At 39.7% G+C, this 23,146-nt stretch overlaps 1 protein-coding gene across 12 annotated transcripts in view; it reads right to left on the bottom strand.

Moving 5' to 3' along the window:
• IPP (intracisternal A particle-promoted polypeptide) overlaps positions 1-22,937 on the bottom strand; it is a 46,134-nt gene extending 23,197 nt beyond the window's left edge. For 2 of the 12 annotated variants that reach the window (XM_067008671.1, XM_059042810.2), the window contains exons 1-7: positions 22,530-22,726; positions 19,542-19,886; positions 11,199-11,630; positions 5,111-5,266; positions 3,162-3,329; positions 1,337-1,474; positions 34-156 (exon numbers count right to left, since the gene is read on the bottom strand). In XM_067008671.1, the coding sequence (XP_066864772.1) occupies positions 34-156; positions 1,337-1,474; positions 3,162-3,329; positions 5,111-5,266; positions 11,199-11,630; positions 19,542-19,833 (1,309 nt within the window). In that variant the 5' untranslated portion in view covers positions 19,834-19,886; positions 22,530-22,726. Of the gene's footprint in view, positions 1-33; positions 157-1,336; positions 1,475-3,161; positions 3,330-5,110; positions 5,267-11,198; positions 11,631-19,541; positions 19,887-22,239 lie in introns of all 12 variants that reach the window. The other 10 variants (XM_067008676.1, XM_059042815.2, XM_059042834.2 and 7 more) reach the window with 9 other exon arrangements.
• Positions 22,938-23,146: the final 209 nt, after the last annotated feature.

Raw genomic sequence — 23,146 nt, 5'->3', positions numbered from 1 at the left:
ATTTTTAGGAAAAATATTTTATAAAGCAATTACCTTGCATTTCACAACACCCAAAGTAGTAGCGTGACATAGCCATGTTGCCAACTACTTCCCATTTATTTTCATCGGGATCAAATCGTTCAATGGTGTTCCCTATCTCAGCTCCAACCCAACCACCTGAAACCAAACAGAAAAATATTATTTTTGGAATAAAGGAATTTTATTTATGAAAAACACCTTAGAAGGACCTCCCTGGCGGTCCAGTGGTTAAGAATCCGCCTTCTAATGCAGGGGATGCTGGTTCAATCCCTGGTCGGGGAACTAAGATCCCACATGCCACGGGGCAACTAAGCCCACGTGCTCCTAGAGCCCGTGCACTATAGCTAGAGAGAAGCCCGCCGGACTAATGGAAGAGTCAATGCACTGCAACGAAAAGATCCTGCATGCCACAGCGAAGGTCCTGCGTGCCGCAACTACGACCCGATGTAGCCAAATAAATAAATAAATATTTAAAAAGAAAAACACCTTAGAAAACATCTAATCTGACAACTTTATATTATGGATGATTATCATATGGACCAGAGAGGTTATCTGTCCAAGATCACATGAAAAATTAGAATTTGATTGTAAGTATAACTTGGGTCTTTTAACTCTCTGCCTAGGTTTCACAAGAGATCTTTTTTTTTTTTTTTAATTTTTGGCTGTGTTGGGTCTTTGTTGCTGTGCGCGGGATTTCTCTAGTTGCAGTGAGCAGGGGCTACTCTTCATTGTGGTGCACGGGCTTCTCATTGCAGTGGCTTCTCTTGTTGTGGAGCATGGCCTCTAGGTGCACAGGCTTCAGTAGTTGTGGCACGTGGACTCAGTAGTTATGGTGCACAGGCTTTGTTGCTCTGTGGCATGTGGGATCTTCCTGGACCAGGGCTCAAACCCGTGTCCCCTGCATTGGCAGGAGGGTTCTTAACCACTGCGCCACCAGGGAAGCCCTCACAAGAGCTTTTTAAAAAACAAAACAAAACAAAACCAAAAACTTCAATCTATTGCATAGGAAATATGGTACTTTGCAAAACAAGTTTTTGAAACAATGTCTGTGTACTCAGAATGGTTATCCTAACCATGAAATTTAACTAGTCAGCTAAAATGCTCTCCTGGACATCTCATCTATATTTTATGTCCATCTCCTTCTAAGAATTCCATACTTGACAATATCTCCCAAGTAATATAATTTTGAGAATAAGAACTTTTAAAGCTAAAAAGACACAAGTTTCTTATGGGAGGGAAGGAAAATTTCTAAAGTAAGCAGAATTTGACTAAGAATTTAAATAATATTAGATATCCTTAAATTGGAGAGTATAATTACCCAAAGCATAGACAGCCCCATAACACACACATACTCCCAAGCCACAGCGGGGGTGATTCATTGAAGCTACAGTTGTCCACTGTTTAGTAACTGGATCATAGCATTCAGTACAGTCAAAAATCATTGAATCCTTTTCACCTGAGTTAAATAAAAGAGACACATATAAGAAGATTTAGTAATATTAATAGCCTAGAACCACAATACAATATTCAGCAGCATTCTGTTGTCAGAAATTCAATTATTATGTCTGATTTTATACTATTTTTTAAAATTTATTTGCCCACCAAGTGTTATTTTAAATCCATAACACTGTCATTTATTAAAGCCCACTTAATGAAGCAAAGTGGGCTATTATCTATTTCTAATTCTACCACCCAAACAATCCATGTAATTTTTGAGGATACAGTTTGCATTTTAACACTTCTATATTTTCATAGTTTAGATAGCTGGCTCTGCTACAGTTTGAGTGGTTTTTTTATAAAATTAATTTATTTATTTTTGGCTGTGTTGGGTCTTCGTTTCTGTGTGAAGCCTTTCTCTAGTTGTGGCAAGCGGGGGCCACTCTTCATTGCCGTGCGCGGGCCTCTCACTATCGCAGCCTTTCTTGTTGCGGAGCACAGGCTCCAGATGCGCGTAGGCTCAGTAGTTTTGGCGCACGGGCCTAGTTGCTCTGCTGCATGTGGGAACTTCCCAGACCAGGGCTCGAACCTGTGTCCCCTGCATTAGCAGGCAGATTCTCAACCACTGTGCCACCAGGGAAGCCCAGTCATAGCAGTTTTGATGGGCTCCCATTTGTACTTCTGTGGTATCAGGAAAGGGGATACATATATATGGAAGTGTTGCAAAGGACACTGTGACCCTAGGTTAAACAGGAGAGAGTTCATGCAATGCAACTGCCGAAATGTACATAAAAAGAACTATTAGAGTTCTAGCCAAAGATTATATAGAGTTATAGTCTTTATACTGCAGATGGTTATTGCTCAAAACTCTAATTTCTTTGTTAGGATTTTCAGATGTACCATGACATTTACTGATTTAATAAACAGTTGTTGAGTGATGATTATGTTCCCTCCAAAAGATAAAAATCAAATATTCCCTATATCTCTCTCATTTTAAACTGACGGTATCATAGTTGGAAAATAATAATATGATTTTTGATTTACAGCTTTCAGTATTTTAGAATGACCCATAGAAATAAAGCAAAAAAATTGGCTGTAAAGGTTAGAGATGATCTACCTAGGCTGGTTGCTATAAAGACAAATTATTGAGAAGTAAATATTGATATCAAAGGTGTTAGTATTTATTTCTGTTTAGATCCCTCTCTAATAATTATTTCTCTCCCACATTCAAATCCCCTTTTAATTTTATTCATTAATCATTTTAGAATTTATAATAATTGTTTCAGAAAACACAGTGATTCTAATCAAGAAATATATCCCAATGTCTAGCTGACATGGTTTTTATACATCCCACTGCCCAGATACTTGGTTAATTTAAAATGATTCATAATACAGCTCTCAGAATTAAAAAAAAATTTTATCACAAATGTTGATCTAAATTTTGGCGCCACATTTTCATAAACAACTTTTCATTAAAACCAAACCTAAGTATTTGCCTTGTAATAAATTACCGTGTCCCTCTGGTATGAAATATTCAATATCTTGTGTTTTGTTTTTCTTTCATTCATTTATTCAATAAATATTTATTAAGCACAACTGTATCTTCATATACCCCATAGTATCTAGCAATATATATAAGGCATATAAGAATGCAGTCAACTTAGAGCTAGAGACTAATAAGGGAAATAAGACATTTTCATTATTACCTCCAATTGCGTAGACCATCCCTCCCAGAACTGCTACTCCTAGTCCACATCGAGCCTGATGAAGTGAAGACACAGTGGTCCAGTACTGGCTAAAGGTGTCAAAACGTTCTACACAACTGAGGGCTCTACTATCACTCCAACGACCCCCCTGCAACCGAGTATATCCACCTGAATAAAGGAAGGAAAGGAGGTACACAGCAAATCCCTTACTGCTAAATATGGAAATGGTAGTAACAAGAAAAATCTAGCCCTCTGTATCTAGACATTCAATATAACTACTGCATAGTAAGGAATAAGTGCTTTAGAGTCTGCCATATATACATCTATTATTCTTTTTTTTTAAAAAAAGAAGATGTTGGGGGTAGGAGTTTATTAATTAATTAATTTATTTTTGCTGTGTTGGGTCTTTGTTTCTGTGCGAGGGCTTTCTCTAGTTGTGGCAAGTGGGGGCCACTCTTCATCGCGGTGCGCAGGCCTCTCACGATCGTGGCCTCTCTTGTTGCGGAGCACAGGCTCCAGACACGCAGGCTTAGTAGTTGTGGCTCACGGGCCCAGTTGCTCCGCAGCATGTGGGATCCTCCCAGACCAGGGCTCGAACCTGTGTTCCCTGCATTAGCAGGCAGATTCTCAACCACTGCACCACCAGGGAAGCCCCATCTATTATTCTTAAATGTGCCAGGTCCTGAAAGATTATGGCTTAAATGCAATGAGGTCAACCACAATGTTCTACCACCTGGTCTTGGTTATAATCAAAGGTTAGATAAAACATAAATCTAGAAACTCGTTATCTGTCTAGTTAGGAAGTTTCATTGTGACTTCTATTAATGTTTTTTTTCAGTTAAATACAGTGAGTTGGGGCTTCCCTGGTGGCGCAGTGGTTAAGAATCCACCTGCCAATGCAGGGGACACGGGTTCGAGCCCTGTCCCAGGAAGATCCCACGTGCTGCAGAGCAACTAAGCCTGTGCACAACTACTGAGCCTGAGCTCTAGAGCCCGCAAGCCACAACTACTGAGCCCACGTGCCACAACTACTGAAGCCTGTGTGCCCAGAGCCCGGACTCTGCAACAGCAGAAGCCATGACAATGAGAAGCCCGCGCACTGCAACGAAGACCCAACACAGCCAAAAAGTAAATTAATTAATTAATAATAAAAAAGGTGAGTTGAAATCCTTGTTTGACTGCACATCCCATCATTAAAAAAGTTTAGTAAGCACTCAAAAATTACACATTTATATATTATAGTATATATAAAATTATACAATGACATACATACTAAAAATTATACTATACATAAAGTTTTTATATATAATAAATTATATTATGTATATAAATCTGGACAATCTGTTGACATATATATCAAATATTGATAAGGTTTAATGCTTTTTTTAAAAACAAATGGAGGGAATTTTCTGGTGGCCAGTGGTTCCGACTTGGAACTTTCACTGCTGTGGCCTGGGTTCAATCCCTGGTCGGGGAACTAAGATCCCGCAAGCTGCGTGGGGTGGCCAAAAAACTACACAACACTACACTACACTACACTACACTAAAATAAAAATGGAAAGGTTCATACGATATTCCTATGGGTTATCCTGCATATCCACACTTTGGAGACCACTAGTTCCTATCATCCCTAATGACCATCTAAGACGCTGTGAATAGTTAAAATGTGTGAGATTTATTTTCCTATTTCTCACTAGAATTCAAATATTTAATTTTTTTTTTTTTTTTTTTGTGGTACGTGGGCCTCTCACTGTTGTGGCCTCTCCCGTTGCGGAGCACAGGCTCCGGACGCGCAGGCTCAGCGGCCATGGCTCACGGGCCCAGCCGCTCCACGGCACGTGGGATCCTCCCGGACCGGGACACGAACCCGCGTCCCCTGCATCGGCAGGCGGACTCCCAACCACTGCGCCAGCAGAGAAGCCCTCTATTACTTTTTAAAAGGTTCTCACCTACTGCATACAGGTACTTTCTTGCTTTCTTCCGAGGTCGAACCTTAGATGTCTGCAGAAAACTAGAAAATTTGTTCTCTTTGGGAGATTTGCACACCTCACAGTACTCTTTCAAAAGTGTTTGCAATGCAACACGAAGATTAAAATCGGATATTCCTAAAGCAATGTTGAAAAAGATAATGTTTTAATCAATTTTAAAATAATATTGAAAAGACATGTTTCCATGAAAATAAAATACATTTAACAATCAAAAAATGAAAACTCATCAAACAATGGAGTATGTTTCCAACAATACCAAGTATTATTTTTCTCACTGCTACTAAAGAATATATACTTTCCTTAAATCAAAGATTGTTTTAAAAAACATGTTTCATTAGATCCAATTTGAAAACACATGTATGAGGATCTCAAAACAAAGATGCCAGGTAAAACAGGAGCACAATTATCTAACAAAATGAAAAAATAAAATTGCCCCAAATTCTATATTTACAATCTGCTAACAAAAGGATATAAAATTATGTCATGCACTTTGAAAATGATAGTCAAAGCAAGAAACAGAAGATCCTGGTGGGATGAGGTCCATTTCCTAAAAAGACTTTGAGCATGATTGGGTAGGTTATTGTGCTCAAGGGTGCTTAGCTGAAAAGATGAATTGGGAATGAAAGCCAACCTGTGTCCCACTTGGCAAGCTATAAGAACTGGCCTCCGTGAAAGGGCACTATCTTCTAATTTGCACAAAAGCACCAAATATGCTAGTAAGGGACTGTCTCTAAGCCTTGTCTCTATGTCCAAAAAGCAATATTGAGGAGAAAAGGTCAACTAACAAAATCTTGAGAAGGCTCACTAGTAACTTAAGAATTTGGAGAAAGGGCAAATAGCAGATAAAAAGCAGAACTGAGAAGTCAAAGAACAAAACCATTAAAAGAAAAATCCTTTACAGGCCCATCAGTAAAGATAGGGAGGATCACCAGGTTTTGCCATCTAACAGAGCTCAGTGGAAGCCAAAATCCACAGTAGTGAGATACATCCTTGGCTGGGTTAAGTAGGTCTTGATAACAGATCAATACAGTAGTAGGATCTAACAAGAGAGACCTCAGAGCCCAGGCCCCCAAGCAAGGACCTCAGCCTTAGAAGATCTCTATTCTTTCACTACCCTATGCCTCAGGCTAGAAAGAAGGGGTGAGAACACAACACAGAGCCCTCAAATTTTAGATGGGAGAAACAAAGTAGTTACACTAAGGTAGAAAGGGTGTCAAAGAGAATTATCAGAGCAAGCAGGTTTGAACAGAGTTGCCCAAGTTAAGAATGAGCAATATATCATGAAAAAGCAATACAGCTATGTAAATATACCCCCAGGAAAAAGAAGAGAAAGAGACTGAAGAATTCAGTCTGGCAGAAAACATCAGCCACAAACAGAAACAGACTGCCCATACACAGGATAGATTTAAGAATACAGATCCTATATTTAAAAAAAAGAACTCAAAGGCAAAATGAGACGCATCGTGAGCTTCCCTGGTGGCGCAGTGGTTAAGAATCGCCTGCCAATGCAGGGGACACGTGTTCGAGGCCTGAGCCGGTAAGATCCCACATGCTGCAGAGCAACTAAGCCCGTGCACCACAACTACTGAGCCTGCACTCTAGAGCCTGTGAGCCACAACTACTGAGCCCATGTGCCACAACTACTGAAGTCCACGAGCCTAGAGCCCATGCTCCAAAACAAAAGAAGCCAACGCAATGAGAAGCCCACGCACCGCAACAAAGAGTAGCACCCGCTCGCCGCAAATAGAGAAAGCCCATGTTCAGCAACAAAGACCCAATGCAGCCAAAAATTAAAAAATAATAATAAAATAAAATCAGACGCATTGCTGAGGAAACAAAGTGAGAACTGAAATGACAGTAGTGCAGACTTAATAAACTGGAAACAAGAAACTCATCAGAAAAAAAATCAAATTAGCGATTTGGAGTAATGACTTGAGAAAACTGTGAATACAGAGCAAAAGACAAAATATTTTAACATTAGAAGATGATAAATATGAAAGACAAAAAATTTCCAGTGAAAGGATGAAAACTACCAAATGAAACATTAGAAGTGTTCAGGAATTTCATACAGGAAAAATTTCTCAAAATGAAGTTAAAATTGAACCTTTAAAAGGAAAGGGCGGGGACGTCCCTGCCAGTCCAGTGGTTGGGACTCCACGTGTGGGGGCGTGGCTTTGATCCCTGGTTGGGGAGCTAGGATCCCGCAAGCCGCAAGGCTCGGCCAAAAAAAAAAGGAAAGGGTATATGATATAGTCTAAGGAAAAATGGCAAACTTTAACACAAATCAAGAATAATGGAAGATAATTCTTTAGGCATCCAAGCAGAAAGAGCAAGTCATTAAAAAAAAAAAAAAAGAAAACCATGCCTTACAAACTTGGGGTGGGCTGGGGGAATCATCATAAATTAAGAATATTATGCCCACCCAAATTTTTGTTAAATTAAAAAGCAACAGGCAGAACTTCTCAGATGTGAGAAAAAAAAATCAGAAAATAACAGTTATCATGAGCCTTCCTTGAAAAAATACTTAGTGATGATATCCAACCAACCAAATGATGAATCAAAAAAGAAAGCTCTGGGCTTCCTTGGTGGCGCAGTGGTTGAGAATCCGCCTGACGATGCAGGGGATACGGGTTCGTGCCCCGGTCCGGGAAGATCCCACGTGCCGCGGAGCGGCTGGGCCCGTGAGCCATGGCCGCTGAGCCTGCGCATCCGGAGCCTGTGCCCCGCAAAGGGAGAGGCCACAACAGTGAGAGGCCCGCATACCACAAAAACCACAAAAAAAAAAAAAAAAAAAAAAAAAAGAAAGCTCAGGGAATTCCTTGGCGGTCCAGTGGTTAGGACTCGGTGCTTTCACTGCTGTGGCCTGGGTTCAATCCCTGGTCGAGGAACTAAGATCCCATAAGCCCTGCTGTGCCGCCAAAAAAAAAAAAAAAAAAAAAGGTCAGGACTAAAAAGACTAAGACTAAGGACTTAAAAAACTGGTAGAGAGCATTAAATCCACCTAAATACAGAACAAAAGCACAGATCTAGGGGAATCATGATTGAAAAAAATCTATGTAAAGGCTGTGTAAACCTTGAGGGGGGTAGGGAGAAAAATAACAATGGTAATTACCTCATTTTTCTTAGCAGAGAGTCTAAACTTTAAAACTGAAACACAAAATGAAACTATGGTTTCACCTCAATGATTTTCATCTTTTGTTAATTCTACAAAAACTTTTTATTTTATTTTTTTTTTTTTTGCGGTATGCGGGCCTCTCACTGTTGTGGCCTCTCCCGTTGCGGAGCACAGGCTCCGGACGCGCAGGCGCAGCGGCCACGGCTCACGGGCTCAGTTGCTCCGCGGCATGTGGGATCTTCCCGGACCAGGGCACGAACCCGTGTCTCCTGCATCGGCAGGCGGATTCTCAACCACTGCGCCACCAGGGAAGCCCTACAAAAACTTTTTAGAATGAATATTTCTTGGGATAAAGAAACATTTATCTGAAATTAGTTATTACTTTAGTTTCTTCTTTGTTAATTTTTTGTAAGATTTAAATACATTTTTGTAGTATAAATAGTATGATAGAATGATTCTTATTCTAATAAATTTTTTTTTCTATCCATCCATGCAACCATACACACACCTATCCTTCATTCTCCTATACAGAGACATCTAGAATGATGTTTAATGAATGTTAATTATAACTGGCTATTTCTGGATGATGGACTTGGGTGATTTGTTGGTTTTTTTATACTTTATTACCTAAACTTTTTATAAGAGTATGTACCATTTTTAAAAAGTAAAATCATTCTCTAAAATGCAAGAAAAATATATGTTATCATATACTAATAATATTAAATTGCCTGAATTATTCCTGTGGTAAATACAAAAAATATACACCAGGGGGAAAATCTACGCATTTCACACAACATAATTTAACCGTTTCAGTTAATTCTCTTGCTCCTTCACTGAATTTTGTGGTAGACTCTCATTATTTTTCTGTATAAATTGTCCATCTTTTCTCCAATATGATCAAAGAGATAAAGTTTCAAAAATAGTGAAAAATATTAAGGTTACCTTTTAAAAAAATCCTCCACTTATTTCTCCCTTGCCTCCCTGCAGTTTTACTCCAGTGAAATATCTTTAGGTGATAACTATTGGGCAGTGCAAGACTTAAACACTGTATTACAACACTAAAAAAGCTGTAGGAAAACACGTCCCAATTCTAGGGACTTTCCTTTGCTCCTAGCAGAGGAACTTTCCTTTAGCACTCTGTATCTGCAGCACTTGGGAAAAGCCCACTCAACCATGAAAGCCTTTGTCCCACTCCTAAATTCTCACATGATACATGCAAAAATGTGTCTGTATAATTTCTCTCTTCTTGTTTTACCATTTAAATACAGTCAGTCTTCACTTTTTGTGGATTCCTTACTTGTGACTACATCTACTCACTAAAATGCATTTGTAACCCAAATCAACATTCACAGCACTTTCCTGGTAGTTCACAGACTTGCCACAGAGTGGCAAAAATTTGAATCACCTAACATGCATGCTCCCAGGTGAGACTGAAAGAGGTGACATTCTGCCTTCTTGCTTCAGCTCTCACTATAAACAAGTGTCCTCTTCACACTCTATTTAGTGTCACGGTTTTCACATTTTTGTGTTTTTTGCTGTTTTTTTCACTGTTTAAAATAGCCCCCAAGTATACTGCTAAAGTGCTGTCTAGTGTTTGTAAGTGCAAGAAGACTGTGATGTGCCTTACAGAGAAAATACATGTGTTAGGCTTCATTCAGGCTTGAGTTATAGTGCTGTTGGCCATGAGTTTAATGAATCAACAACATATAATATTAAATGAGGTAGTTCTGACGGACACACACATAAAACAAAGTTATGTATTGATCAGCTGACAAAAATGTTGTAACCAGAGGCTTGTAAGAACTTACCCTATATTTCCCTAGGAACAATGGCTCAGTATTTGCCAATTCAGTGTTCTTGGCAAATTTATAGAGGTTAACTACCGTGAATAATGAGAACTGACTATATATGAATAATGAGAATTAACTGCATATACATTAATACAAGATATCACTCAGAAAAACCTACAAAATTCTGTTAACACTGTTAAGAATGGGAAAAAACGAAAAATCCACATTAAATATAATTCCTTCACAGAATTACAACTTTAATGCTAATATTGTATTTAATTCATAATAAAAGATTTGTAATTCAGTCACATCCTAAATCTTCAGTGCATGACAAGAGTAAAACCTTCAAATCTTGAAATCAGGTCCAAAGTACTTTTTAAAAATAAATTTAGTTATCATTTTTCCAATATAAAGATAAAATTTATTTTATACTATGGTGAAAAGTATTTTCAAAGTTTAGAACCTAAATATATTCAAAGGCTACATAGAAGCTATATTATATCAATATACAATTCATTTTATAATGAGAGGAGTTACAAGATTTATTGAGTTTTGGTTTTGTGTTTTGCATATATGTTTTCCTCAAATGCTGGGTTTTGGTGAATTTTTCAGTGGTAAGAAGAAATCTGACACTAAAATAATTAGTACTGCCAACAATAGCACTAGTATTTTAACTCTGTCAGTTAAATTTTATCAGTCAGTCATTTTTTGTCAGTCATAATTTTATCTCCCTTGGTACTTAATCTCAAGAAAGTATTTAAAGATTTGATTAAAATAATGGGTAGAAATACTGAAATACTGGGACTTCCTTGAAGGTGCAGTGGTTAAGATTCCACGCTCAATGCAGGGAGTGCAGGTTCGATCCCTGGTTGGGGAACTAATATCCCACATGATGCGTGGCATGGCCAAAAACTTTAAAAAAAAAAAAGAAAAAAGAAAAAAAAAAGAAAGAAAGAAAGAAGAAAAAGAAATACTGAAACACTACTATCTACCCACAAAACACAGAAGTTGTATCTTGCATATAATAATCATTCAATAAATGTCTGCTTATTGAACTGAAAAATGAAAACACTATCACATTTCAAACAGAGGAAAGGTCACTGGATAATTAACTGACTAACTTAACATGGAACAAAAAAATTACCTTCTATATACTTTAAAAGCCTCTGAGGAGGTAATAAAGGGAATCGAATTGGGTCTAGCACTTCCACCACATGTTTTCTTCTCTTTCCAAGATCTTTCAGAATCCACTGCATTGCAGCTAAGAAGACCTGGTATTCATCCTCGATGCTAAGCTCTTCACTTCGCAAAATTTTGATCAGCTGATCTTTTGTAAGTGCCAGGAACTCTTCCCCATTATGAACCTCCAAGAAATGGACATGAATGTAGTTTTCTGTAAATTCCAAAAGATCATGGCAGGCAATCTGCTCAGAGAACTGAAAGATCCCAATGCAGTTCAGTGGATCAATTTGTCCTTTCAGAAATTCACAGCAAAGATTAACAACTTCAGTCAACTGTAGCATGTCTGCTGCAACAATCAGCTCTTGGACATTATTCACTCCTATGTTCACTATACCTAGGGAAGTAAGGAGACAAAATAACCAATAAAATAAAATAAACATTTGACATATTCAAAGACCATTATATTCAACACTTGATTCCACTGATAGCTTAGGCTTTGCCGAGTAGATACTAAGTATAAAGGCAACAAAGAACTTGTAGAAAGGTGCAGAACTGAAATGATAATGGTACCCCACATTCATGTAACACTTAACAATGAACCAGGCACAGCATTAATTGCTTTATACATTCACTTAACCCTTGCTACAACCCCATATAATAGGGTTTTCCCCCCTTATTATTATTATTTTTAAATTAATTAATTAATTTATTTATTTATTTATTTTTGGCTGCACTGGGTCTTCGATGCTGTGCGCGGGCTTTCTAGTTATACTGAGCAGGGGCTACTCTCTGTTGCAGTGCGCGGGCTTCTCGTTGTGGTGGCTTCTCTTGCTGTGGAGCATGGGATCTAGGCACGCAAGCTTCAGTAGTTGCAGCATGCGGGTTCAGTAGTTGTGGCTCGCAAGCTTTAGAGCACAGGCTCAGTAATTGTGGTGCACCGGCTTAGTTGCTCTGCAGCATGTGGAATCTTACTGGACTAGGGCTCAAACCTGTGTCCCCTGCATTGGCAGGCAGATTCTTAACCACTATGCCACCAGGGAAGTTCCCACTTTCATATATGTTTATAATGACTTTGGGAAGACATCAAATACTCAATTATATTTAGAAGGGAAAAAAACCACTGTAATTCTACCTAATAAGGATAAGCTCTCCATTCAATCTTATACTTCCCCTTTACCACTTTAAAACATTCAACTAAACTATGTGTCTAAAGTTTGTATTCCCAAATAGATTTATAAACTCCGTTGGGGCAAGGCTTGTCCTTTCTGTATTCCCAATGCCTAGCACACATTAGGTGCTCAAAAAATTTATTATATATGAATGAATGGCCAAAGACATTATGGTGAGAGGAAGACTATGGCTTGATGAATGCAAACAGGGTTTTTTTGAAAAGTATAGGAAATGGAATCCACCATGGGAATAAATGGTAGTGGCTGCAGAGAAAACTGAGATAAGACTTAATTAAATGAAATGAGAATTCACTACAAATCTGGAGAAGGTAAGATCATGGGTTGTGATGAAGATAACTGAATGACAGCTACTGGATGAAACTAAGAGTTACTTGAAAGTACTAAAAAGAATGCCCTACAGCTTAATAGGGCTTTACAGATTATTAAAAGCACTTCTACAGCAACAAAAAAACTAACAACCCAGTTGAAAAATTGGCAGGAGACCTAAATAGACATTTCTCCAAAGAAGACATACAGATAGCCATCAGGCACGTGAAAAGATGCTCAACATTGCTAATTATTAGAGAAATGCAAATCAAAACTACAATGAGGTACCACCTCACACCAGTCTGAAGGGCCATCATAAAAAACTCTACAAATAACAAAGGTTGGAGAGGGTGTGGAGGAAAAGGAACCCTCCTACGCTGTTGGCAGGAATATAAGTTGGTGCAGCCACTATGGAAAACAGTATGCAGGTTCCTCAAAAAACTAAAAATTGAGTTGCCATATGATCCAGCAATTCCACTCCTCGGCATATATCGGGACAAACCTATAATTCAAAAAGATACAAGTACCCCTTTGTTCATGGCAGCAGTATTCACAATAGCCAAGACCTGGAAACAACCTAAATGTCCACTGACAGATGAATGGATATATATACAATGGAATACTACTCATCATTTTAAAAAAAATGAAACAGGGACTTCCCTGGCAGTCCAATGGTTAAGACTCTGTGCTTCCACTGCAAGGAGCACGGGTTCGATCCCTGGTCATGGAACGAATATCCCTCATGCCTCGAGGCCAAAAATAAATAAAAATAAAAAATAATTAAAAATTTTCATTTGCAGCAACATGGATGGACCTATAGATTATCATACTCAGTCAGAAAGAGAAAGACATACCATATGATATCACTTATGCGTGAAATCTAAAATATGACACAAATGAACTTACTTACAAAACAGAAACAGACTCACAGACATAGAGAACAGATTTGTGGTTGCCAAGGGGGTGGGGGGTGGGGGAGGGATGGATTGGGAGTTCAGGATTAGCAGATGCAAACTATTATATACAGAATGGAAAAACAAGGTCCTACTGTATAGCACAGGGAACTATCAATATCTGCTGTATGGCAGAAATTAACACAACATTGTAAATCAACTATACTTCAATAAAATTAAAAAATAAAACAGTAAGCTACATGTAAAAGAATGAAATTAGAACATTTCCTAACACCATACACAAAAATAAACTCAAAATGGATTAAAGACTTACATGTAAGGCCAGACACTATAAAACTCTTAGAGGAAAACATAGGCAGAACACTCTATGACATAAATCATAGCAAGATCCTTTTTGATCTACCTTCTAGGGAAATGGAAATAAAAACAAAAATAAACAAAGGGGACCTAATGAATCTTAAAAGCTTTTGCACAGCAAAGGAAACCTGACACAAGACAAAAAGGCAACCCTCAGAATGGGAGAAAATATTTGCAAGCGAAGCAATTGACAAAGGATTAATTTCCAAAATATACAAGCAGCTCATGAAGCTCAATATCAAAAAAACAAACAACCCATCCAAAAATGGGCAGAAGACCTAAACAGACATTTCTCCAGAGAAGTTATACAGATTGCCAACAAACACATGAAAGGATGCTCAACATCACTAATCATTAGAGAAATGCAAATCAAAACCACAGTGAGGCATCACCTCACACTGGTCAGAAGGGCCATCATCAAAAATCTGCAAACAAGGGCTTCCCTGGTGGCGCAGTGGTTGAGAATCCGCCTGCCGATGCAGGGGATACGGGTTCGTGCCCCGGTCCGGGAAGATCCCACATGCCGCGGAGCGGCTGGGCCCGTGAGCCATGGCCGCTGAGCCTGCGCGTCCGGAGCCTGTGCCCCGCAATGGGAGAGGCCACAACAGTGAGAGGCCCGCGTACCACAAAAAAAAAAAAAAAAAAAAAAAAAAAAAATCTGCAAACAATAAATGCTGGAGAGGGTGTGGAAAAAGGAACCCTCTTGCACTGTTGGTGGGAATGTAAATTGATACAGCCACTATGCAGAACAGTATGGAGGTTCCTTATAAAACTAAAAACAGAACTACCATATGACCCAGCAATCCCACTACTGGGCATATACCCTGAGAAAACCATAATTCAAAAAGAGATATGTACCACAATGTTCATTGCAGCAATAGTTACAATAGCCAGGACATGGAAGCAACCTAAGTGTCCATTGACAGATATATGGATAAAGAAGACGTCGCACATATATACAATGGAATATTACTCAGCCATAAAAAGAAACAAAACTGAGTTATTTGTAGTGAGGTGGATGGACCTAGAGTCTGTCATACTGAGTGAAGTAAGTCAGAAAGAGAAAAACAAATACCATATGCTAATACATATATATATGGAATCTAAAAAAAAAAAAAGAAAAGGTTCTGATGAACCTAGGGGCAGGACAGGAATAAAGATGCAGATGTAGAGAATGGACTCTTGAGGACACGGGGAGGGGGAAGGGTAAACTGGGACAAAGTGAGAGAGTAGCATTGACATATATACACTACCAAATGTAAAATAGATAGCTGGTGGGAAGCAGCTGCATCTCACGGGAGATCAGCTCAGGGCTTTGTGATCACCTAGAGGAGTGGGATAGGGAGGGTGGGAGGGAGATGCAAGATGGAGGGGATATGGGGATATACGTATACTTATAGCTGATTCACTTTGTTATACAGCAGAAACTAACACAACACTGTAAAGCAATTATACTCCAAAAAAGATGTTAAAAATAAATAAATAAAATAAAATTCTAGCTCTACTCCAGCAGTATGATCTTCACCTTATGAAATCTAAATATACTTTCTGAGGGTTTAAAAAAAAGTATTTTTACATTTTTAAAAATTTATCTCATCTAACCTTCACATGAATTTAAAAGTGCTACTATCCCCAGTTTATGAATAAGGAGAATGAGGCTCTCACAAGCTCATTTCTATTTTTTAAGTACCTACTTTACATTACCTATAAAACTCTGTAAAGGCACAGGCCACACCTGTCTTGTTTACTATCATATCCCCAGTGCCTAGCTCAAAAAATATATTGACATATATATTGAAAGAATGAATGAATAATTGACTAAAGTTAAATGAAATGCTTTGTATCACACAGCTAGTTAGTGGCAGAGCTAGATCACAAACCCAGATTATTTGATTTTAAGTGAAGTGCATAAAAATCTATGGTGAGAAGAATCTGTTAAGACCTATTAGAATTGTGAACGGTTAATAAAGAATGTCCAGAGGAGGACTTCCCTGGTGGTGCAGTGGTTGGGAATCCGCCTGCCAATGCAGGCAACACAGGCTTGAGCCCTGGTCTGGGAAGATCCCACATGCCACGGAGCAACTAAGCCCATGCGCCACAACTACTGAGCCTGTGCTCTAGAGCCCACAAGCCACAACTACTGAGCCCACGTACCACAGCTACTGAAGCCAGCACGCCTAGAGCCCGTGCTCCGCAACAAGAGAAGCCACCGCAGTGAGAAGCCCACGCACTGTGGTGAAGAGTGGCCCCCACTCACTGCTACTAGAGAACAGCCTGTGCCAGCAAAGAAGACCCAACACAGCCAAAATTAATTTAAAAAGAAAAAAAAAAGATGTCCAGAGGAGAGATTAATAGAATAACAGGTTTTGCTGCCCCATCCCAAAAAAGGAAATGCTATTACAATGAAAATCAAAGATTATGTTTTTAAAGAACTAATTGTATCAAAGACTACAAAAGTCCCCTGTCCAATAAATACCCAATATTCATTTTCATTTAATCCGTACTAATAGAACCTTGATTTTATTGTGAGTGGCAATTGTGCCCTGCTGAAAATTACATTTCTCATCCTCCCTTGCAGATGGAGGTGAATTTTTGACTGAGCTTCGCCAACTTGATACAGGCAGCAGTTATTGGGGAGGGCTACCAGAAAAGCTTAAAAAAGGGATAGACTCAGCCGGCAGGTCCTTTTACCTCTTCCTCTTCTGCCTTCCACTGGCTAAAGTTCACTGATCATGAGATTAGAAACTACAAGCTACAGATGGTGGAGCAAAATGTTGGAAGAATAATGGGCCACTAATGACATCAAGAAGCCACCATACCAGCCTTGGGATGGCTTCTATGGATTCATATTTGTTGGAAAAATAAACTCCTATCTTGTTATTTTATATCTTTTACTAGTGGCCAAATGTTGTTCTTTACTGTTAACCAATTTTACCTTAAATGTCAACATTCTACAATGTTATTATCCCCCAGATATGCTCAGTAGCTTTTATTTCTCTAGGTATTACCACTTTTTATTCCTTTGATGGAAGTGCTAATCATCAGCAATATAGAGATGATGCCATGAACATTCTCTTTCACTAGATGTCTCTTGTTGCTACTGTCAGACAACAGAGGCAGAATACGCAACTTGTGGAATTTCTTCTGTTTTTATGTTGTTTGACACTAATTGCATTGGATTAATCTGTTAATTTATACTTTGCAAATAAGAGAAGCAGGGGCATTTATGAAATAGTTTAATCAGCTCACATAAGTCATTTAGGAAAGTGAGGTCAAGAACCCCTCAATGTTAATCTGTACACTAGTAATAGGCAGAGCTGCACTGCTTTCAGCAGATAAAAGATAATCATCTTTATTTTTTAATTTATTTAACATGTGATAATCATTTTTACAATCCCAAATTAAAAGCTATTTTCTGAAAATTTCCAAAAAGGAATATGAAACTACACAAAGAAAAGAAATCACCTTGGGACTTCAGTGGTGGTGCAGTGGTTAAGACTCTGCTTGCCAATACAAGGGACACGGGTTCGAGCCCTGGTTTCGTCATTTTCCAGGTTTAAATAACATGCTTTAAATAAACAATACTCAGGCTTCCCTGGTGGCGCAGTGGTTGAGAGTCCGCCTGCCAATGCAGGGGACGCGGGTTTGTGCCCTGGTCCGCGAAGATCCCACATGCCGCGAAGAGGTTGCACCCGTGAGCCATGGCCACTGAGCCTGCGCGTACGTACCCTGTGCTCCGCAACGGGAGAGGCCACAACAGTGAGAGGCCCGCGTACCGCAAAAAATATATATATAAATAAATATACAAACAATACTTTATCAGGCCATATCCCACCAAGTAGTCCTTTAAGGAGAGCAAGGTATATGCTCAAAACTAGAGTGTAAACATAGTCTTTGTTTTCAAACATTTTTTCCTGATTATAAGAGCAATATATATTCACTACAGAAAAAAATTTTTAGGGACTTCCCTGGTGGCGCAGTGATTAAGAATCCTCCTGTCAACAATGCAGGGGACAAGGGTTCGATCCCTGGTCCGGGAAGATCCCACATGACGCGGAGCAACTAAGCCTGTGTGCCACAACTACTGAGCCTGTGCTCTAGAGCCCGCGAGCCACGACTACTGAAGCCCACGTGCCTAGAGCCCGTGCTCCGCAACAAGAGAAGCCACCACAATGAAAAGGCCGTGCACCACAACGAAGAGTAGCTCCTGCTCCCCACAACTAGAGAAAGCCCACGCACAGCAACAAAGACCAAATGCAGCTGAAAATAAATAAAAAATTAAATCGTTAAAAAAACTAAAACAAAATAACTTTAAGGCAGAAAAGCATAAAAATGAAAATCACATTTTCCCATACACAGACATACATATTTTTTTTTTTGGCCGCACTGCACGACTTGCAGGAATTGTGGAGTCCTAATGACAGGACTGCCGGGAAATCCCTATATTAACAATACTTTAGTGTATCTCTTTCAAATCTTTTTTCTATGTATATTTATGTTACATATAAGACTTACATTTTACACTATGGTTTTTGTGTACATTTTATAATGTCATTAAAACTCTTCAAAAACATTTAAAAAATAAGTTTGTTTAAATTAATACATGCTGATTATAGACATTTTGAGGAAAAAACATAAAAAAGGGAAAAATTAAAATCTTCCATATTCCATCATCTAGAGATAAATGCTTATAAATATTCTAGTCTCTTCCTGTGCACAAATACACAAATGAATTTTTTTTTTACAAAATTGGGGTGATATTTATATCCAGATTTTTTTCACTTACTATATTGCAAACATTCTTCCATGAGAATGTATATATGTGTGTGTGTGTACAAATATACAAATATAATTTGTGAGAACTAAAAATTATTACATTATATATACGTGTACCATAATTTATTTAATCATATAACCTGAGGGACAATCAAACTGTATTCCATTATATACTATATAAATAATGTTACAATAAATGTAAATATTTGCCTGTATCGCTAATTAATTCCTTAGGATTCCCAGAAAAGGAATACTGGGTCAAAGATATGAACTTTTTGTTTTGTTTTGATTTTTTTGGCCGTGCCATGCAGCATTCAGGGATCTTAGTTCCCTGACCAGGGACTGAACCCGCACCCACTGCAGTGGAAGGCAAAGTCTTAACAACTGGACCACCAGGGAAGTCCCGATGTGAACTTTTTTTTTTTTTTTTTTATGGTACGTGGGCCTCTCACTGTTGTGGCCCCTCCCATCGCGGAGCACAGGCTCCGGACGCACAGGCTCAGCGGCTATGGCTCACGGGCCCAGCCGCTCCGCTGCATGCGGGATCCTCCCGGACCGGGGCACGAACCCGTGTCCCCTGCATCGGCAGGCGGACTCTCAACCACTGCGCCACCAGGGAAGCCCCCGATATGAACTTTTTGAAGGCTCATAATAACATATTGTTAAATCACTTTCTATATGTTAGATCAAGTTATATTCCCAGAGCAGAACGTGAGTGATTGCATCATTCTTCACTCAAAGCTATAAGTTCACTTAACATACCTGTGTAAATGAAATCTAGAAGTATTTGAAAGATTCCAGCTTCAATTCCTAGAATCTGTACAACATCTTTTGAGGACTCTTTCATTCCTCCAGTGAACAAAGCTGCAAAGTAAGGACTACTGGCAGCCAAAACCAGCCGATGAACTTTGAAAGTTTCCTTTCCAACTTGCAGCTGCACATCACAGAAATGCTGTCCATTTCTCATTTTATTCATCTGGGCCAAGATGAGTTGAGCATGTTTATCTGATGAAAAAGGACTATCACCAGCCTTGGCACAGCCCTCATTAGCCATGATGATGATGACAGATTAATTAAAAGGACTGTTGCCCATAATCTGGTTCTACCCTGAAAAAAAAAAACAAAAACGAAAGAGACCAAACAATGTATTTTTGTTTTTAACATGTCTTCTATTCATACACGTATGAAACATTCCCTATTCTCAAGGAGCTTACAATCTATTTAGGGACATAAAACACATATGAAAAAAATAAGGGCTAAATTGTGTGGTACTATTTCTAACAGGGTTTCAAAGAAGGGAATAAATAATGGGGCCTAAAATAATTAGATGGCACTTCACAGCAGAAACGGAACCTGAACTGGACACTGAGTGACAGTGTAATAAGGTGTGAGGAGAGGGCATAAACCCTTTTGGGTGGAGTAAAGAAAATGAGGAAAGGCACAAAGGTATAAAGATATTTTTTGTACACTGCAGTAAGGAAGCACACATGGCAGCCAAAATGAACTTTCAAAAAGCAATTGTGATCAGGCCAACTGTCTGCTTAAAATCCTTCAATTTGTACACTTCCCTTAGCACACAAAGCCCTTCAAATTTCACCTCTACCTATCCAGTCCTACCTCCTAGAATCCTCTTTGAACTTAATACTCCAACAAAACCTAACAATTTGCAGTTCTCTAAACACATCTCTTTCATGGCACCCTTCCCCCACCTTTTCTTTCTGGATCTTTGTTATAAATCAAGACTGTTCAAACTTACTTTCCTCCAGGAAATCTTCCCTGTTCCTCTCTCCTCTGGGTTTGGTGCTCACCCTAACCTTACCTATTTTACAGTATATTATCACATTCTACCTTGTCAGACATTTTACCACCCTACTCCCTACACAGACACACACAAACACACACGCACTCTGAAAGTTCCCTGAAAGACAACTCCTTAGGGACTATCTTTCATAGCTGTAGCACCAGTATCTAACATATCTTGTTTTCAAATGTTTGTGAAATAAATGAGCACAAAGAAATAACAATAATAGCTTAGGTTGTTTTTGTTTAATTCTGATAACTTTTCCACATATTATGCCAATTGTAATTCTCACAATAATTAAGAAGCTGGACGAAAAAGATATTGTTATTTGAAATAAGAGAAGGAAACTGAAACTCAGTTTCCCAAGGACACAGGGTTAGTATAATGACAGTCCTGGTATTTGAACCCAGGTCTTCTTACTCTAAATCCTGGGTTTTTCCCATCATATCATGTGCATATAGAGAAGGAGCTTTGAAACCCAAGCATAGCAATTTGAACATGAACCTTTACAGGATTATCGAGAATAAACATGACAATAGTCATGTTTCAGAACTGTTATTTGAGCTTTCAGGGGATGAGCTAAGAGGTAGCAAAGTCTTAGAAAACAGCCTTCCAGCTTTAACAATGAGAATCAAAGGGATAAATCCAAGTTACTTTTTGAATAAAGAAACCATGAGATCCGGTAATATAAGAGATATGGAGATGAAGCACAGGGAAAATCTAAGACGAATAAGGTATTTAGGCATCAAGGAAAATTAGTAATAAGACTGACAGAAATGGTGTGACCTGATGTTTAAAAAAGGGGGGGTTAAATTTATAGCATTCAGTCAAACTTATTAAAGTAAAAATAACTAAGCTGATTATCACGATTATCACGGAATTAACTTATTGAGAAATTTTATTGAAAAGTTCCGAGGTAGCTGCTAAAACTTCACATCAGCATCAACATAAATGTCAACATATTACATTTAACTGGCATATAAAAGCAAACAGTGTATTTGTCTCTACATAGAAATTTGACCTGCAGATATTATTAAACATGGCATGGCTGTCAGGCTTTCTTCTGTTTTAGATTTCTTCCTATCAGCAGATTTTGAACCCCACTGGTTTGTTTAATTACAAGGTACCTTTGCCCCCAACTTCAGGGCATCAAGCACAGCTACTGAACTAAAATGCTGCCTCCTGCTACAAAAGTTACTGAATTATCCATCCACTCTGGCAGCCGACAACAGAAATCCTACTCTATTACTACTATGCTTCTTAGTAACTGCTGATACTATCCCACTGCCACTGGAGTACTTAATTCCAAAAGGCGGCACGTGGTATGACCCTATTTCCAAAAGGAAAGAGCATAAATGCAGGGACATCGCATACGGATGTATGGGACGTGCCCCAAGAGACACAAACTTGAAAGGCAGATTATTTAGGAAACGGTGGAGACGCCCAGAGGTAGTAAAGAGGACCTATGTTTAGTGGACTCGAAGTTACTGCTGCGAGGATCTGGAAGCTGCTTCATTCAGCAAAGCGTGTCAGAAAGAATCCCAGGACGAGCACGCGTCAAAAAAGATGAGGCTCTTTGTGCTTGACCTGGGGCCTGGACCTGGAGAGCTACCCCTAAGCTGCTGCGACACTACAAGCAGATAAACATTCCAGTGCTACCTAAACGGCGGGGAAGACATCTCAAATACTTCTGGTGACAACAGACGGGCCGGAGCTCTGCCTCGGATTCCCCAGTGGGGGAGGGGAGAAGAGAGGCAGGAAGGGACCGGACTAGACGACGTTCCAGGCGAAAACACTTCGATTATTAGAGGCACGCCTGAACGGCAGAAGGAAGCCGGTTCCAGAGGCTCCTCGCACTCTCCTCCTCAAAGGTCCCGAGAGCCGGAGAGAGCCGAGGAGGAAATTCCCAATCCCGTCATAGACGCCCCCGGGACGCAGGCCCTTCTTACCCGCCGCTTCCCCTTCCCGCTGGCGCCCGCTCAGGCTCTGCGTGCGCAATCGCGATAAGCTAGCGCACTGACGGGGCGGGGAAAGCCCGGCGGGGTGACAAGGCGCGGGTGACTGGGCTGTGCGGACCGCTGAGGGCTTGAGGCGAGGCCCGGCCAGCTGAGGGGACCTCTCCTCTCCGCTGGCAGGGAGGGTCTGCGCGTGCGCATTGCTCTTTCGCTTACGGGGAGCGGCGGCTCTCGGTTCTGAGCTGCTGAGGCGCAGGGCTCGTGTTTGATTCCCGGCGGGCAATTGCCTTTGGCCAGCTTAAGCTCCCGCTTTCTGGGGCTGGCCGGCTTGCCGTTTCCACGCCGCCTACCCTCTCTCGATTTTTGTGGCGTCTCATGCAGCCAGCGAGCCTTACTACTAATGATAGAGCCGGGATCTACTCTCCTCACACAGCCTATGACGCTGCTCCCCAGGAAGTCAACAACTGGCTGGCTAAAGGGCTTGCAGTTTGCACCTCCAGGCCCATCCATCCTTCCAAAGCTCCTGACTGCCCCACGGAGGGAACACACAGAGTAGAATTCAATGTTACCCACACCCAAGACCTGGACAAAGTCATTTCTGCAGTGAAAGG

This window comes from Kogia breviceps, chromosome 1, assembly GCF_026419965.1.
Source record: "Kogia breviceps isolate mKogBre1 chromosome 1, mKogBre1 haplotype 1, whole genome shotgun sequence".
Classification (NCBI taxonomy): Eukaryota; Metazoa; Chordata; class Mammalia; order Artiodactyla; family Physeteridae; genus Kogia; species Kogia breviceps.
The sequence above is the reverse complement of the archived record's forward strand: the minus strand, read 5'-3'. Positions and strand labels throughout refer to the sequence as shown.